The 17,619-nt window shown below is 42.8% G+C and overlaps 1 protein-coding gene across 1 annotated transcript in view; it reads right to left on the bottom strand.

The window, feature by feature from the left end:
* Positions 1-17,619, bottom strand: part of LOC126281470 (myrosinase 1-like) — a 65,413-nt gene that overhangs the window by 27,841 nt on the left and 19,953 nt on the right. Inside the window, exons 5-6 of the mRNA XM_049980464.1 lie at positions 12,100-12,283; positions 1,592-1,686 (exon numbers count right to left, since the gene is read on the bottom strand). Coding sequence (XP_049836421.1) covers positions 1,592-1,686; positions 12,100-12,283 — 279 coding nt within the window. The remainder of the gene's footprint in view (positions 1-1,591; positions 1,687-12,099; positions 12,284-17,619) is intronic.

The following is a 17,619-nucleotide window of genomic DNA, read 5'->3' as shown; positions in this document are numbered from 1 at the left end:
TATACGAACATTCAGTCACAGTTGCGAGACAGAAGCCATTGAAGATTTGCCTCTTAGTGCCCGTGCACAGTCGACAGCTCTAAATCACAAGTAGATTCCCTGAGCAGAACGCAACAGAAATGAGCACCATTGTTTTGGAGGCAACTGAAACGGTCTTGGGGCCCCACGCAGTACACAAGTGATTTCACACGATAAATCCTGTCTCTATATGTCCGTTACCAAAAACGGTACGAATCTCCCAGTAAGCTGGTGCTTGAAGAAAATGGTTTGGGAACACGTGGAAAAGATCCTGAATCTGTGGCGTCGGGTTCTCTTCACTGACGACTGGGGTATATGCCTGACCCCTGAATACTGTCAGAGAAGAGCCACCCCGGTATATCATTGCATGTTCTACGCAAGCAATTCCCTATGTTTAGCTCAGAGGTATCTTGGTCATATTTCTGCCCATAATCAAGCGCAAATGTCGAACGATTTCACCACTGTGGACCCTAATTTGAGAGCTGTACAGTATCTACACAGTACCATCGAATCTATTATCCAGCGCGACAGTATTTTTGCGGTTGATTGATACTTTAAGATAATACATAAGCACACCGAACCTACTCCATGAACACTTTACTTTAAGAGACAGTATCAACGTAATTCAATATCCTGCGTTACTTCCTGCCAAGAACTGGAGTCACCATTTGTGAGATAAACACAATTAATGGCCCGGTAACGCCCTATGTCTAAGAGGTGGGGAAGCTTCAGTAGCAACTTGTGTACCATTCTGTGGACAACAAGCTAAGGACGATCCAACCAAGTAGCAATGTTGAAGGTGAGGAAAACGGTATTCAGTTTTACTTAAGTAATTTCCTTATAAGAGATGTACAAAGATGTTGACTTCCGAATATAGAGCGCTTTTTTCGGCAATTATGTTCTTTTCCTCGTTTTCGTGTCAGTCCTCCTAAGACAATGCTGTTTCAACACTGATTCTGATTTTCCTGTGCCTTCATCTTGGCTTTATCTCAGTGTTTCTGCACTATTCTTTCTTAGTTTCGCTACTCGTTTTTCACGTTTACAGCTTCTAAATGTAATTCTTTTGGGATTTATAGAATAGTTGTTCAGTCAATTGAATCTTAAACCTTTCTGAAATGTACGAACGTCGCTAACAGTATGATACTTCTGTGTCAGGTAAGGTATTACATAATTACGATTCAGTATTAGTAGAGCACATGAAAGTTCTTTCCTGAACCCTCCCGCCAAAATACTGTCGCGCTGGATAATAGATTCGATGGTACCCTCCCCATTGTTTTATTCTATCGCTTTATTTGAAAGTAATTTTATTAATTTCATAAGCCTTATTATTATGTTACCTGCTCCTCTTGAATCTAAGGACCCTCCTATTCTTAGTTATGCATGTGATAGAATACCTTGTTATAATTTACACTTACAATAGTGTATTAATCCATGGCAAATGCTTTATTATGTCCTAGCAACCATTAATAGTAAGGTAGTAGACCTCTCAACAATATAGGACTGTTTCATTCAAGGATTATGTCGATAGACGAGCTAAAGACAAACAGAATAATTTAAAATGAAATTATCGTACCTGGAACTGGAACATACGTTCCTGAGCCTCCAGAGTCTCTTCCAGGTCGTTGTACGGTTCGAACCAATCACAGTTCAGCGTGATACTGATTTTTCCTGCAAAAGAGACGTATATTTGAAACGCCAAAACACAATGCAGTATTTTATGATCGTTTTGTGTAACTGAAAGAGAAAAAATAAACTGAGATCAGACCGATAAATGGTAAACAAACAAGCTTTCCTATCACATAGACGAAATAATATTATGATGTGTTGAATATCGGTGTCGCTAGCACCACCAGTTATCAAGAGATAAGAATTTCACTAGTCATCTATTGTAAACGTGACCACGACGTCTTATAATGCGTGTTTGAAGACTATGAAGACGAAAAAGAAGTGCAAGAATTGAAGCTATTAAGCCCGCACCTAACGGAACAGCCATTACGCTCTTTCTTCCGGAGTAAGTAATCAGCACACGTTTAGGAGTCCACAGCCATATTCCATCCGATGAAATCCCACATGTCTTTGTGGAGAAACGTTTTCTGGAGCGTATCTCTGTAGATCTGTGGTGTGGTACGACAAGCAGTGGTTTGGCTGGGCCTAATGTGTCACCGCACTGTCGTATCGGGCAACGTCATCTGGACTTTATAGAAAGAACTTCCAGCATTTTAGGAAAAGATTCCTTTGGCTACAAGAATGGATATGTTCTTCCAGCACGAAGGGCCCTTTGCACATTCAAGTTGTCAGGTGACATACCAACTGAAGCTTACTTCCCATAGAAATTGTCACGATTCTTGAACTCCAGTATCTCCAGGACCTCACTCCTTTACCTTTTTGCCTGTGGGGACGAAAGATGGAGTCTACAGAGAGAAATAAAATACAAAAGATGAATTGATCGTTCGGTTATGAATAACTTTGCTGTGATAAAATAATACCAAGGTGGAATAATAAGAGCAACACGAGGCTTTGTCAAGAGAATTCCTAAATGCCTTCCAGTAGGAAGTGGAACATATGGAAATAAACTTTGAATTATTTGCCTGTGCTTCTCTTCTTCGAGCATATTGTAGGGTTACACCATAACCTGTAACCACTGAAATTGCTTTCCTGCATATGGAGTGTTTTCTTCTAATTAGTCTGTAGTGCTATCTTCCAAAGTATATGGTATACCTCCTGAAACCTATTATGCAGCTGAGTAGATATCACAGAACCTTAGACCACACTAGCATGCGGTGTTGCCTGTAGGAACCTCTGTTGCAACCTCACGACGGCACCACAAGTCAAGACAGTGTCAGGAACCCTCGGGTGGCCGACCGGTTCTAAGTGAGCCATTTGAACCATTTTTGAACCCTCGTGTTTCACTGCGGCACTCCACCCGGAAGTCATTTATGCCCGAGCACAGAGGCGCTCAGCCAGTCTCGGCCCAATCAGCGACCAACTGTAATCATCGCTAACGACCACAATGTCGTCATAGCATAGTCCGGCTCCGTGCTACAGAACTGTACACTGAATTTTAATCACGTTAATGACAGTTACACTCTGATGTGAAACAACGGTTCAGTGTCAGAATCAAATTCATGTCATTCTTTGGACAATAATTATTACAAGCGTAAGTGCTTAGCATGCGCAAGCGTTAATAAATAACTAACAATTTGTGTCTGTGTTGTAATATCTGCCCGACCTCTCACTGAAGCAATCTACTTGCTACTCCACAAGTATCATGGACGATACAGATGTTGATGTTATGTAGGGTGAGGACGAGTGACCATAGGTGATGAGAGCACTCCACGAATTGTTTCACTCAGTACAGCGAGCGAACATAACAACGAGTTTTAGCACTTCCTGCGATAGCTATGAAGATACTTACGTAAACAGTCAACTTGATCGCTTAGTATTTCCTTAAATATTAACTGTGGAATGCGCTATAACCCAGTAGATTGCATTTGTGCACTTCGTCACCATTAACAATGGTTTTTGTACTGAATTTGATGCTGAGTCCGTATGACACAATGATGATGCAGGAAGTTTGTTGTAGAACTCTATTCAAACCCCCATGTTATTCAAATAACTTTGTCGCATGAAGATATCTTTGTTTTCTTAGTAACTGATAATGCCCAAGATCCGAAATCAGCTGATACAAGACAAGTGAGAGATAAATTTGTTTTTTGTTTTTTGAATATTGCTTGACGTTGAATTTTTCTTTGTGTAACTCTTTACTTACGTTTAAGTTAGCAGTATTTATGGTATCTAAAGTATGCTTCTTCATCTCAGAGTAGCACTTGTACCCTATGTCATCAGTTACTCCATGGATGTGTTCAAATCTCTGTCATGCCCTACAGTTTTTAGCTTCTAAAGTTCCCTCTAGTACCAAGGAGGCTGCTCCATGACGCCTCAATACATGTCCTATCACAGTATCCCTTTTTCATGTCAGTATTTTCCATATGTTCCTTCTTTCGTCGATTCCGCGGAGAGCCTCTTCATTCTTTATCTGTCTACCTGATTTTCAACATTCTTCTACAGCACCAGTTTTTTTAATGCATCTAATCTGTTCTGTTTCGGATTTCCCTCTGTCGATGGTTCACTAGCATACAATGCTGTGTTCCAAAAGTACATTCTCAGAAATTTATTCCTCAAAGCAAGACCAGTATTTGATGTCGGTAGTCTTTTCATGGGCAGGAATGCTCTTTTTGAGCCTAATAATGTGCTTTTTATGTCCTTCTTACTACGTTCGCCGTGAGTAACTTTGACTACAAGGTAGCAGAATTCCTTAAATTCGTCTGCTTCGTAATCCCCAATTTTGATGTTAATGTTCTCGCTATCTTATCTCTGCTAAATCTAATTAATTTTAATTTTTTTCCTGTTTACTCTCAGCCCGTAATCTGTACTCATTAGACAGTTCATTCCATCCAACAAATCCTGTAATTTCTCTTTATATTGACTAGGGACACTAACGCCATCAGCAAATCTTGTCACTGAAAGCCTATCGCCCTGAATTTTAATCCCACTGTTGAAATCTTTTATGTATTTGTAAATCGTGTATACGATTTGTGATTTAACTACTATGCGCAAAGGAATTAATATCAGAATGGAACCGTAGAAATTTCGAGAGAGAAACAGCTAAATGTCAATAGGTATGGGTGGAAAAGCGTGTAACCCAGTTAGTTCGATTCATTAGTGGTTCGATTAGCGAGAGAGGAACAAAAAGTTGCGCTAAAGGATATTAATAATTGTTTATTTTCGAAGAAGGAAAATTAAATTGAGTCTGCCCTCAACTGAAGTTATAAAGTCTACACATGAGTCCGCAGTCATGTTCGGCACTTTATTCATAAATGTCTATGCTGACCGCACATTTCGCCAGGTCATTAAGAATATTATGATACTCGCATCAGATACTCTTCCTGATCTGGTGATCGATGATGCTACACTTAAACAAGGAAGAATATTATTTTAAAAGGGCATTCATAGTAATGGTGTTGTTGTAGGAAAAACTGTTGGAGACGTTGAAGTGTAAGCACGCAGTAAGGCCAGTTTAGTGTTACTGTTAATCATTAAATGATTTCCTATTTGTTTGAATAAAATTTGAGTGAGCGATCTATTGAAATGGAACAGGTGTCTGTATGAATATAGTATCCATTCCAGCTGAACATCCTGACATAAACTATATTACATTAATTTAAATCTTTGAAACTGCCAAGTTACTCTGATAACCACTCAAATATCAGTCTTCTACAAACTTAACTGTGTATTTCGTTATGTTTAAGAAGGACGAATTGCAATATTGAATACTGCAGAGACAGTGGGAACAGAGACTCTAACAAAACTCGCCATATTTATAACAAGGTAGGCGCAGCTACTTACTTGTACGAGTGCAGGAACCATTATTGTTTTGAACGGAAAGAGAGATTAAAGACTGCCCTCTGATATTTAAAGAAACAACTTATTTTAGGATCATTCTCATAGATGAAATATTTAATAAGCGATTCGCCAGCAAACTGTTTACAAGTTTTCAACCTTACCCAATATACACATGAACAAATACACATTCACAAACCCTAAGCTTCTTATTTTAGTACATACAACTGCAAAACCCAGTGTGTGTTTCATATGACTACCCTGATGGAGAAAATTAGTTGAAAGCTGGACACACCTGTAAGACAGGAGCTGAATTACTGTGCACAAACGAAATTATGGCACTAGCTGTCGAACCTAAAGTGGAGAACTACACAATATTAAAATAATATTAACTGAAAATGTTAACCGAAACAAGTTTCAAACGAATACATTCATTTATTCAACCAAATACTCAAATATGAAATACATTGGACTATCTAATAACCTCAGTTAATATTTCAAAGATGCACTGCATAGAATGTACAACGTGTATCTGCTGGTTATCAGGGCTATTTGAAAGTCCTGAAAGCATGCCCACCGAGCATAACATTCCTAAATCGCCACAGGCGAATCCTGGGATGGTTCCTTTGAAAGGGCAGGTCCGAATTCCTTCCCCATACTCCCCTAGCCCGATGAACTGATGACCTCGCTGTTTGGTCCCTTCCCCCAAATCAACCAACCAAAACAAATCCGTTAGATGCAACTGCAATTCTAAAAATGATTAATGTACATCTAACAAAACGAACACATTGACTATGGGTTGTCGGCTGGACTGGGAAGTGCAAGCATCTGCCCATAGCACTACTGAATTTGAGACATATCAGCAGTGCCTTCACTAAATTCTGTTCAAGGGTTTTTCGAAGGTGCCGGTGCTACTAATAATGCTGTCCATAAAGTATCAGCATGAGACATGCAGAGCATTTCCGTCATAGCTGTCTCTCTGAAGTATAGAACATGGAACGTTGTTCCACCTATATGAAAAGTGAACCGTGAAGGAACTCCTAAATCCATCCCCGTCTCCATCTTCGGACGAACTCTTCTATGCACAACCGCCTCTCTCTTCAAACAATAAGAACACTTAGCCCACCAATGCTGTGATTGTTTCTTCCGCAAAAGTCCCACACAGAAAAACACGGCACATTAAAAGTCCAGTGACTCTTTGATCAATCCCTCTTTCCCTAAAAGCCTCTCTCTGTGATCCGTGTTGATCACACCACAATCATTTCCATCAGCATTTTTGCGCCCATCAGTTAGCGTCACTTCAGAGGTTCTCAGAAAGTAAAAACTGTACTGGAGCCTAGGCTCTTACTTTCGTGCTAGCTGAGCTTTTTAGGAAAGTGCTATACTGTTATTTACTGAAAGCACTCTACAGACATGGCAGAGCGTCGGTCTCCCACTGACAATAGTTGGTCACCTAGGCACTACTTGGCTCCTAGGCTGGTGACGAGCAGTAGAACTGAACCCGCAGGGCAACTCTCATAGAGACAACACCTTATGCCACCTTCCCTGTGCGAATGTCACAGACTTTGGTGCCTTTTAAATTCTGCTGCTTTGTTTCGTCCCACACCGTTTTCTCTGTCACGGATCCAGTGTGTGGCCCTTTCCTACGCTCTCTCAGAATGTGAAGAAAAAAACGACCTGCATCATTTTACAGGTACTTAGTTAGCGGCCAGCATGCAGAGTCACTGCAGTCCATTTCGCTTTTATAATCCGTTATTCTACAATTCTGCTTTTTCATTATCCTCTTAGTAGAGCGTCATTTTCATATTAAATGAAAATGGCCATACCAATGGCTTGCCAAATATCTTAGTATTGTAATAATGTGGAAAAATGGATTGTGTTTTCCTTGTTTCATAGTACCGATAATCGAGTAACGCAGTCCCAAAATGTGTTTCATAAACCACATATTTAGTACAACTGCTGTGTAATAACTTCTGTACTCACTCAAACATTTCGTCTAAGACACGTCATTCCTGAACTAAATTAAAAATAGTTCCAGTCGCCTAGTTCAAAGCAGGGTTTTGGGGGCCCTTGGTCGTAAGGCAAAGGTTTCAGCTGGACGTCCCCATCCAAGAAACGTGGTAACTGGTCCGTACAGTTGTCTGTTGTAAGGCACGTTTTCGATTTGGTGTTGTGCACTGGCACCGGATTGAATCCGCCCCGTGCTCATTGATCCAACTCAGGTCAGACCTGAATAGAACAGAAACACAAAAAATATGCGCGTGCCGACTTTAATCCTCCGAGATCATTGTACATTGTACTCGTATCTCAAGTGGCGGGAATAAGGAATTCACTATTGGTTCCGGTATATGTTGAGTAGTGGTGTTAAAAGTGTAAGACTTTGAAACTTCCTGGCAGATTAAAACTGTGTGCCGGACCGAGACTCGAACTCGGGATCTTTGCCTTTCGCGGGCAAGTGATCTACCAACTGAGCTACCCTAGCACGACTCACGCCCCGTCCTCACAGCTTTACATCTGCCAGTAAAGTTTGGAAGGTAGGAGAGGAGGTACTGGCAGGACGGGACGTGAGTCGTGCTTGGGTAGCTCAGTTGGTAGAGCACTTTCCCGTGACAGACAAAGGTCCCGAGTTCGAGTCTCGGTCCGGAACACAGTTTTAATCTGCCAGGAAGTTTCGTATCAGCGCACACTCCGCTGCAGACCGAAAATCTCATTCTGGAAACATCCCCCAGGCTGTGGCTAAGCCACGTCTCCGCAATATCCTTTCTTTCAGGAGTGCTAGTTCTGCAAGGTTTCGCTGGAGAGCTTCTGTAAAGTTTGGAAGGGAGGAGACGAGGTACTCGCTGAAGTAAAGCTGTGAGGACGGGGCGTGAGTCGTCCTTGAGTAGCTCAGTTAGTAGAGCACTTGCCCACGACAGGCAAAGGTCCCGAGTTCGAGTCTCGGTCGGGAACACAGTTTTAATCTGCCAGGAAGTTTCATATCAGCGCACACTCCGCTGCAGAGTGAAAATCTCATTCTGTGTAAGACTTTGCTCAGTGACGGGAGCACTAAGCGTTAGTAGTGTGCAGGCTGCATGAGATATTCTACGATAGTGCGGAGGACAAGTTTATTGTGAAGACAGTGTGCTTGTAATTTTACTTGAGTATCTTTGATTTGTTCTGTGGTCCCCATTTGAAAGGGTTGTGGCTTTGGTATCTTGTATTATGGGTTTTTATGCTCTTGGTTCAGCAGGCCGTTAACTTCTCCACACTTTATGGGGTCTGCCTGCTGGAGTAAGGAATTATGAGCTGTCAGAAGTGAATAAATTTCCATGCTATTTGTTTAGGTCTTCCGCTTGTTAAGGGTATTAAATTTAAAGGGGGGTCATAACTCTGAAAAGAAAAGTGTTTGTGTTGTGTCCTTTGCTTTAGTTGTCTGGTTTCTTTGTTTTATGTCACAGTGTACTACGAGCAGCGGGCACAGTCAGCTGCGGATTGGCCAGTACAGGGGGCGGCTCCTTGATTGAAATGTGTTCGGACGCCGTTAGCTCGGTCAACTACGTTTGGTGATGTTCGGCGCTACTTGTCTGTATCCTGACAGAGTCGCTGCTCGCTCCAGTAGTTGACAGAAGTTGAGTATTCTCTCTTGTAATTATTTGGAGATTCCTTTTGTTAATGTGTTCTGGCTGCGCCAAGGTGCGTCCCCTGTTGCTAGTAATTGAGTCACTCTTGTATTAAGGTGGGTCATCTGTTGTTGGTTTGGCCGCTGTTGCGTGGATCTTGAACTGGTTATTAACATAATTGTCTTTTCTGCCTAAATATTGTTGTTATATTTGAAGGGATTTCACGAGTGAGTTCAGTGGAGTAAGTCACTATAGAATTGGTGAAATTACGTTGCTCTATGATCTGTTTATTAGTCTAAGGTTCCTTGTTGGGGAATTTGCTCTTTTACTTAATATTTATTATTTAATGTTCTGTTCTGTTTCTTGTTTTACCAACGAGGATTTAGTCCCGGTAAGTTCCTATTAAATTTGTGGGCTGTTATGCTTGTCATCTATGTTGATCTGGCTCTATTTGTGATTTAGTTAAAAGGAATGGTCTTTACTTTTCTTGTTTCATTACATATCCTCTTGTAAAGGCTGTATAAGGTTTTTATATATATTTGTTGTTGGTGGCTATTGAAAGGCCAGATTTGTAAAAGATTTTGTGAAACTGTTTTTGGGGATATTTGTAAGAAACCTTTGTGAACTACAAGCCTATGTTTACGTTCTCTTATGATTTCCCTTTGTGACGGTTTGAGTATTTGCAAATTTTACGTCGCACTAATATTTACAGAATTAATACACCATCAGAATGAAATGTACGAGGGTTGAAACTTAAATAGTGGCAACTATTTATTCACAACCGATGCAAAAGAGTTACATGTTTGCACCTGTAACTGTCCTTCAAAGTAGTCACCAGCGTTTTGTAGAACTCGTTGCCAGCGATGTGGAGGGCGTAGTATACCGTTAGCAGAGCCTGTTCTGTTGGTGGTGCTAATGTAGCTGTCTACTGCCTGTCGAATCTCTGAACAGTTCTGAAGCGAATACCACGAAATGGGTTCTTCATCTTCTGAATCAAACCGAAGTCAGAAAGACTTAAGTCCGTGGAGTATGGTGGATGGTGCAGTACTTCCCAGTCCCATCAACGGAACAGAGCAGTCAAGCTAGAGATGTATGCGAAAGCGCGTTGTCATGCAAAATGACGGGTGGGTTGCGCAGAAAGTGTAGCCGCTTGTTTCGCAAAGCTGTTCGCAGGTAATGCTCTAAAAACGAACAGCATGCACTTCTACTGCAGAGACGCTAGGACGATCTGCCACATGCATGTCTGCCACAGTCTGCCGACCTTCGTTGAAGGCTTTTACCCAACGTGCCACTGTTCTGTAAGGCAATGCCGACTCCTTGCATACCTCTTGAAGACCTTGATGACACTGTCGTGCTGTATGACCTCTGGCACATACAGTCTTGATCCAACTCCGTTGTTCCTGTTGCGAAAACATAGTGACACCGTTACGTTAGACCGCTCGCTCACAAGTAACTGTGTTTCCCTCGATTGTGCGCACGCCGGTGACGTAGGACGGGCGAGTCCATTTGCTCGGTGGTAAGGTAGGTATGTCAATAACGTGTGGTGTCAACTGCAATAGTATATTCCATTGCATAGTGTCTCCACAGCAGTGTTACCACTATTTAAATTCCAACCTGCGTAGTTATGCACTTTTGATAAGTTTATGGTGCACATAATGTCTAATCTCGACTGTTGTGACCAAGTGCTGTGAAAGCTGGTATCTGGCAAATATTTATGCCTAAGCTGGTCTAAAAGCTCCTGTTAAGACACTTATCTATAAAGCAGAAGCAGTTGCCTAGTAAAAAGTCTTTCAAACCCTCTTTGAACTGTGCTTTATCTGAAACCAAGTTTTTAATGGTTGCTGGCAGTCTCTTGAATACGTGTGTTCCTGAATACTGGAGTCCTTTCTGGATCAAGGTAAGTAGTTTTAGATCTTTCTGTAATTCGTTCTTATTCCTAGTACTGAAAAAACAGAAATATGTTATTTGCAACATATTTCATTAAGGAATAAATATACTGAGAACCAGTGATTAGAATACGCAGTTCCTTGAACGAATTTCTATTTTATCTTCTTGAATTGACACTAGAAACGCATCTTATTACATGCCTTTGACTCTGAAAATTTTTGCTCGGTTTGACGAGCTATCCCAGAATATGATCCCATATGACTTGATACAATGAAATTAAGCCAAGTAAGCAAGTTTTTTTTTATATTTATACCTGTTAAATCTGAAGTTATTAGCATTGCAAATACAGACTTCTTTAGGCACTTCAGCAATTCAGTGGTATGCCATTTCCATGCATGGCGTATTCCATCGGCCTCTGCCACCTTCGGAACCGCTCAACCAGAGGTTCCAGAGAAGTAGATAAAAAGATGCCACCTAAGGCAAAAGATCGATTTTTCGAACCACCTATCGATAGAAAATCAGACAGCGGCGCTTCTGATGCAAGTGACAAAACTGACTAAGATTTCGACTTAAAATATAAAATATCAAATCAAACGTTTCAGTACGTCATTTCGACTTCTCCTGCGTTATCAGCGACCTCACAGTACTTTATACGCGGTGTTTTACTGGTATCTGCGAAATTTATAATTTTTTAATGTATCAAATAGGTAATTCCGGCATCGGATCCCTGACCAGTAACCCAAAGAATCTAAATTGAACATCGTTTTGCGGGATTTTATATCCATTTTTCTGTTATATACAGGTTTCGAAGCGAGCTGGCCACTTCGCGGAAGATTTATGACGAGGACCGACGTGCCGGCCACCCTTGATGTGGTTTCTAGGCAGTTTCCCACACCTCACTAGATCAATACCGGTCTGGTACCAAAGCTCCATCTCAGTTACGCAATCCTCAAACATTTAGAAAACTTTCGCTCACTTCCATATGAATAACACTACAACCAGGCAGCTAGGGGTACATATGTTCAGTCTCCGGGGGTAACGGGGTAGCAAAGTGAAAGGAATCCCGGCATCTCTTAAATTAACTATGCCAAACGCGTAAATTACATCGCCTACCCTGAACTGACGCTGGACAAAGGCAACAAATAGAAAAAGGACGATAAGAGCAGGTGAATTGCTGTGAAGCGTCTGGACCTACCATTCTGCGTGGGGCGGTACTGCTCGTCGTAGAGGCGGTAGACCATGCCGTGTGCCCTGATGACGGTGTGCGCCGCCAGGTAGTCGCCGATGCCCGGAGCGTTCTGTGACGGGGCCTGGCTGCCGCTGGAGGCGTAGCCGCGGGTGAACGTGTACGGCTCGTTGAACGTCAGCCACCACTTCACCTGCCAAAGAGTCGTGGTCCCACAACGACATTAGATAATACTGACTCTGTATTCTAGAGGTAGTAAATGTGGTTTGATATTTAATATGTTATAATAAACGGTTACACTAGTTGCTTTTACAGATTTTTTATTATTTTCCCTGTGTTTTCCTATTTTATTTCAAATCTTTTTTTTACTTATGTCAGTGCGCACCTGCCAGTGATTTTTGTAACAACAACATAAAAACTGGCATTTATCAAATAATGGTGGATATAAGGAGATACATTCAATTTCTCAAGTCTATAACTGCTACATTAACGAAGGTAGATATATGGGTTCAATAATAAGTGGCACTTCGAAGCTGAAAGTTGACTTCGGTGCTATCTGTAATTTGTCGGTTGAATTGGCCGGTGCAGCTAGCTCTCTCGATCGCTCGCTCTTTACCCACCTTCCGTGTGCTTGGCAAAGGCCTTGCCTCAGTGGATACAACGGTTCCAGTGAGATCACAGAAGTAAAGCGCTGTTGGGCGTGACCGGCACTTGGATGGGTGACCATCCAGCCGCCATGCGCTGTTCCCACTTTTCGGGGTGCACCCAGCTTCGTGATGCCAATTGAGGAGCTACTCGACCAAACAGTAGCGGCTTCGGTCAAGAATACCATCATAACGACCGGGAGAGCGGTATGCTGGTCCCACGCCCCTCCTATCCGCATCGTCCACGGAGGACGACACGGTGGTCGGATGGTTCCAGTAGGTCACTCGTGGCCCGAAGACGGAGTGCTTACGCGTGTACTTCATGGAAATGAGAAGATATCAACCAAAGCCGTTTTGCGTTCTCAGTTTTAACAAATGCAAATGAGTGACAGTTGTGTGGAGTCGGGAGATCTGCCGCAACGATGAACTGGCCGATGAGGATCTTGCCGTTCTCGCATCTCACCGTTCGCCTACAAGGTCCGCTTGCCTTGCATTATGTGAAATTTTATGGTGGTTTGTGAAGGACTGCCTGCCTTCGAAAAACTTTGAGTTAAATTAGACACAGTCAAGTAACAGAAGTCAATGCTGTGATTGCAGTACTTTGTGTAAGATAAAATGTAGGCCAAGTGAAAACTTTTGTTCTGAGAACGGGTAGACGTATGAAGTTGAAATTTATGACACAAACTGTGGTCTGTGGTTCTTTGGTGTTGCTCAAATAAGGAAGCTTCTAAGTCAGTGCAGTCATAAGTCACAGCCCTTCAGATTCAATGTTTTGCTAATCACACACTCACTCATAAAAAGCTGTAGATTACTTCCCGTTCATTTAGAATCATAAAAAGAACGGTTTTATATACACATATACACATCTCAGTTCTGAGAGTTCCAGATCCTGTACAGAAATTTGGAATAGAGATCAAAATAAACATCATTCCCGCCCTTTTTATTGCTCATGAAAACCACATATCGCATGTTGTGCCACCACACAGCAAGACCTTCAGAGGTAGTGGTCCAGATTGCTGTACACACCGTTACCTCTAATACCCTGTAGCACGTCCTCTTCCGTTGATGCAAGCCTGTATTCGTCGTGGCATACTATCCACGAGCTCATCAAGGCAGTTTTGGTCTATACTGTCCAACTCCTCAACGGCGATTCGGCGTAGATCCTTCAGAGTGGTTGGTGGGTCACGTCGTCCATAAACAGTCCTTTTCAGGCGATCCCAGGTATGTTCGATGGGGTTCATGTTCGGAGAACACGCTGAACACACTAGTCGAGGGATGTCATTCACCAGATGTGCACGATGGGGTGCGAACTGTCGTCCACGAAGGCGAATGCCTAGCCAATATGCTGCCGATATGGTTTCACTGTCGGTCGGAGGATGGCGTTCCTTACATTACGGCGCCTTCCCTGACCATCAACAGCAGGGAAACTCCACGTTGCTCCACTCGTTGGACAGTGTTTCTAAGGCTTTCAGCCTGACCGGGTTGACTCCAGACACGTCTCCGACGATTGTCTTATTGACGACATATGCGACACTCTTCGGTGAAGAGAACGTGATGCGAATCCTTAGCGGTCCATACGGCATGTCCTTGGGCCCATCTGTTCCGCGCTGTATGGTGTCGCGGTTGCAAAGATGGACTTCGAAACGTACGTCGCGAGTGAAGTTGCATCATGCAACCTATTGCGCCCAGTATGAGACGTTCTGTGGTGGCAAGGAAAGCCCTTAGGCGACCTGAGCGAGGCATCTCATTGACACTTCCTTTCTCTCTGTATCTCCTCCATGTCCGAACAACATCGCTTTCGTTCACTCCCAGACGCCTGGACAGTTGTTGAGAGCCCTTCCTGGCACGAAGTAAGAATGCGGACTCGATCGAACCGCTGTATTGACCGTCTTCGCATGGTTGAACTACAGACAACCCGAGCTGGTGGAATGACTGGAACTGATGAACTATCGGATCCCCTTCGCCTAATAGGCGCTGCTCATGCATGGTTGTTTACATCTTTGGGTGGGTTTAGTGATATCTCTGAACAGTCAAAGGGACCCTGTCTGTGATACAATATCCACAGTCGACGTCTATCTTCAGGAGTTTTGGGAAGCAGGGTGATCAAACTTTTTTGATGTGTGCAACGCAATCAAAGGAAAATATCGGAAAAGTTTATTTGTAATTATAACTTGAAATTAAGAGAGTCAGTACTTTTGCATTGCCGGCCGGTGTAGCTGTGCGTTTCTAGGAGCTTCAGTCTGGAACCGCGTGACCGCTACGGTTGCAGGTTCGAATCCTGCCTCGGGCATGGATGTGTGTGATGTTCTTAGGTTAGTTAGGTTTAAGCAGTTCTAAGTTCTAGGGGATTGGGGGACTGATGACCACAAATGTTAAGTCCCATTGTGCTCAGAGCCATTTGTACCTTTTTTAAAAAAAAACTTGTGCATTCAGGCTGACTTCATTGAAATGGAAAAAGTCAAACATCAGGCACAGAATGAATTCAGTGCTCATACGACGTCTTTGGGAATCTATCCATTATCATATACAGGGTGTTACAAAAAGGTACGGCCAACCTTTCAGGAAATATTCCTCACACACAAAGAAAGAAAATATGTTATGCGGACATGTGACCGGAATAGCTTACTTTCCATGTTAGAGCTCATTTTATTACTTCTCTTCAAATCACATTAATCATGGAATGGAAACAAACAGCAACAGAACGTACCAGCGGTGACTTCAAACACTTTGTTACAGGAAATGTTCAAAGTGTCCTCCGTTAGCGAGGATACATGCATCCACCCTCCGTCGCATGGAATCCCTGATGCGCTGATGCAGGCCTGGAGAATGGTGTATTGTATCACAGACGTCCACAATACGAGCACGAAGAGTCTCTACATTTGGTGCCGGGGTTGCGTAGACAAAAGCTTTCAAATGTCCCAGTAATGGAAGTCAAGAGGGGTGAGGTCAGGAGAGCGTGGAGATCATGGAATTGGTCCGCCTCTACCAATCCATCGGTCACCGAATCTGTTATTGAGAAGCGTACGAACACTTCGACTGAAATGCGGAGGAGCTCCATCGTGCATGAACCACATGTTGTGTCGTACTTGTAAAGGTACATGTTCTAGCAACACCGGTCGAGTATCCCGTATGAAATCATTATAACGTGCTCCATTGAGCGTAGGTGGAATAACATGGGGCCAATCAAGACATCACCAACAATGCCTGCCCAAACGTTCACAGAAAATCTGTGTTGATGACGTGATTGCACAATTGCGTGTGGATTCTCGTCAGCCCACACGTGTTGATTGTGAAAATTTATAATTTGATCACTTCGGAATGAAGCCTCATCCGTAAAGAGAACATTTGCACTGAAATGATGATCGACACATTGCTGGATGAACCTTTCGCAGAAGTGTACCCGTGGAGGCCAATCAGCTGCTGATAGTGCCTGCACACGCTGTACATGGTACGAAAACAATTTGTTCTCCCGTAGCACTCTCCATACAGTGACGTAGTCAATGTTACCTTGTACAGCAGCAACTTCTCTGGCGCTGACTGCACGAAGAAGTGTCCCGTCAATTGCAGGTGTCCTCGTCGTTCTACGTCTTCCCTAATCGCGAGTCATAGGCTGGAATGTTCCGTGCTCCATAAGACGCCGATCAATTGCTTCGAACGTCTTCCTGTCGGGACACCTTCGTTCCGGAAATCTGTCTCGATACAAACGTACCGCGCCACGGCTGTTGCCCCGTGCTAATCAATACATCAAATGGGCATCTGCCAACTCCGAATTTGTAAACATTGCACTGATTTCAAAACCACGTTCGTGATGAACACTAACCTGTTGATGCTACGTACTGATTTACTTGATGCTAGTACTGTAGAGCAATGAGTCGCATGTCAACACAAGCACCGAAGTCAACATTACTTTCCTTCAATTGGGCCAACTGGCGGTGAATCGAGGAAGTACAGTAGATACTGACGAAACTAAAATGAGCTCTAACATGGAAATTAAGCGTTTCCAGAAACATGTCCACATAACATATTTTCTTTGTTTGTGCGTAAGGAATGTTTCCTGAAAGTTTGGCCGTACCCTTTTGTAACCCTGTATAAATATTGTATGTGAAATAAACATTCGCTCACTATTCTGCGAAAGCTTGTTTCACATACATCATAAAAATTCATTCCAAATAAATGATTATTACTGTAAATTGAGGCCAACGGCCTTGCCGCAGTGGCAACAACGGTTCCCGTCAGATCATCGAAGTTATGCGCTGTCCGACAGGGCTAGCACTGATCTGCCGAGCGCTGTTGTCATAGGAGGGTCCACTCAGCCCTTGTGGGGCAAACTGAGGAGCTACTTGATTGAGAAGTAGCGGCTCCGGTCTAGCAAACTGACATACGGCCGGGAGAGTAGTGTGCTGACCACATGCCCCTCCATATCCGCATCCATTTGACGCCTGTGTGCTGAGGCCTGTTGAGACGGTGTTACGTTACTGTAATAAAGCCACCACACTTATTTTATGGTATTTTTGATTGATTATTTTTAAATACATTTGTACATTTGTGGTTGTTTCAGATTTTGCATACATTCTTAGTGCTACTGAAGTGTGTCTCCGAAGAAATGTTTTTGTGAAGTGCTGCTAAGCTCCCTGTTTTATTCGTGTGGTATCACGTGAAAAATGCGATACACCGTATTCCCGTTATAATCACGTCAGGAATTCCCTCTAATAAATAACCCATCTAGTGAAGTAAGGCTACCTTATTAATATTCCGTTTATATTGTCAATACAGTGACGTGTTTACTTAACCGCTGTTAAACAATATCAGAGCGAACGTGTCGGCGGACGGTCCCATTGCCATAGACAAAAATCCATTTCCTAATTAAGTAGCCTAGACTTTCGGC

The sequence above is a fragment of the Schistocerca gregaria genome, chromosome 7 (genome assembly GCF_023897955.1).
Source record: "Schistocerca gregaria isolate iqSchGreg1 chromosome 7, iqSchGreg1.2, whole genome shotgun sequence".
NCBI lineage: Eukaryota > Metazoa > Arthropoda > Insecta > Orthoptera > Acrididae > Schistocerca > Schistocerca gregaria.
This window is presented reverse-complemented; position numbering and strand designations above follow the sequence as displayed.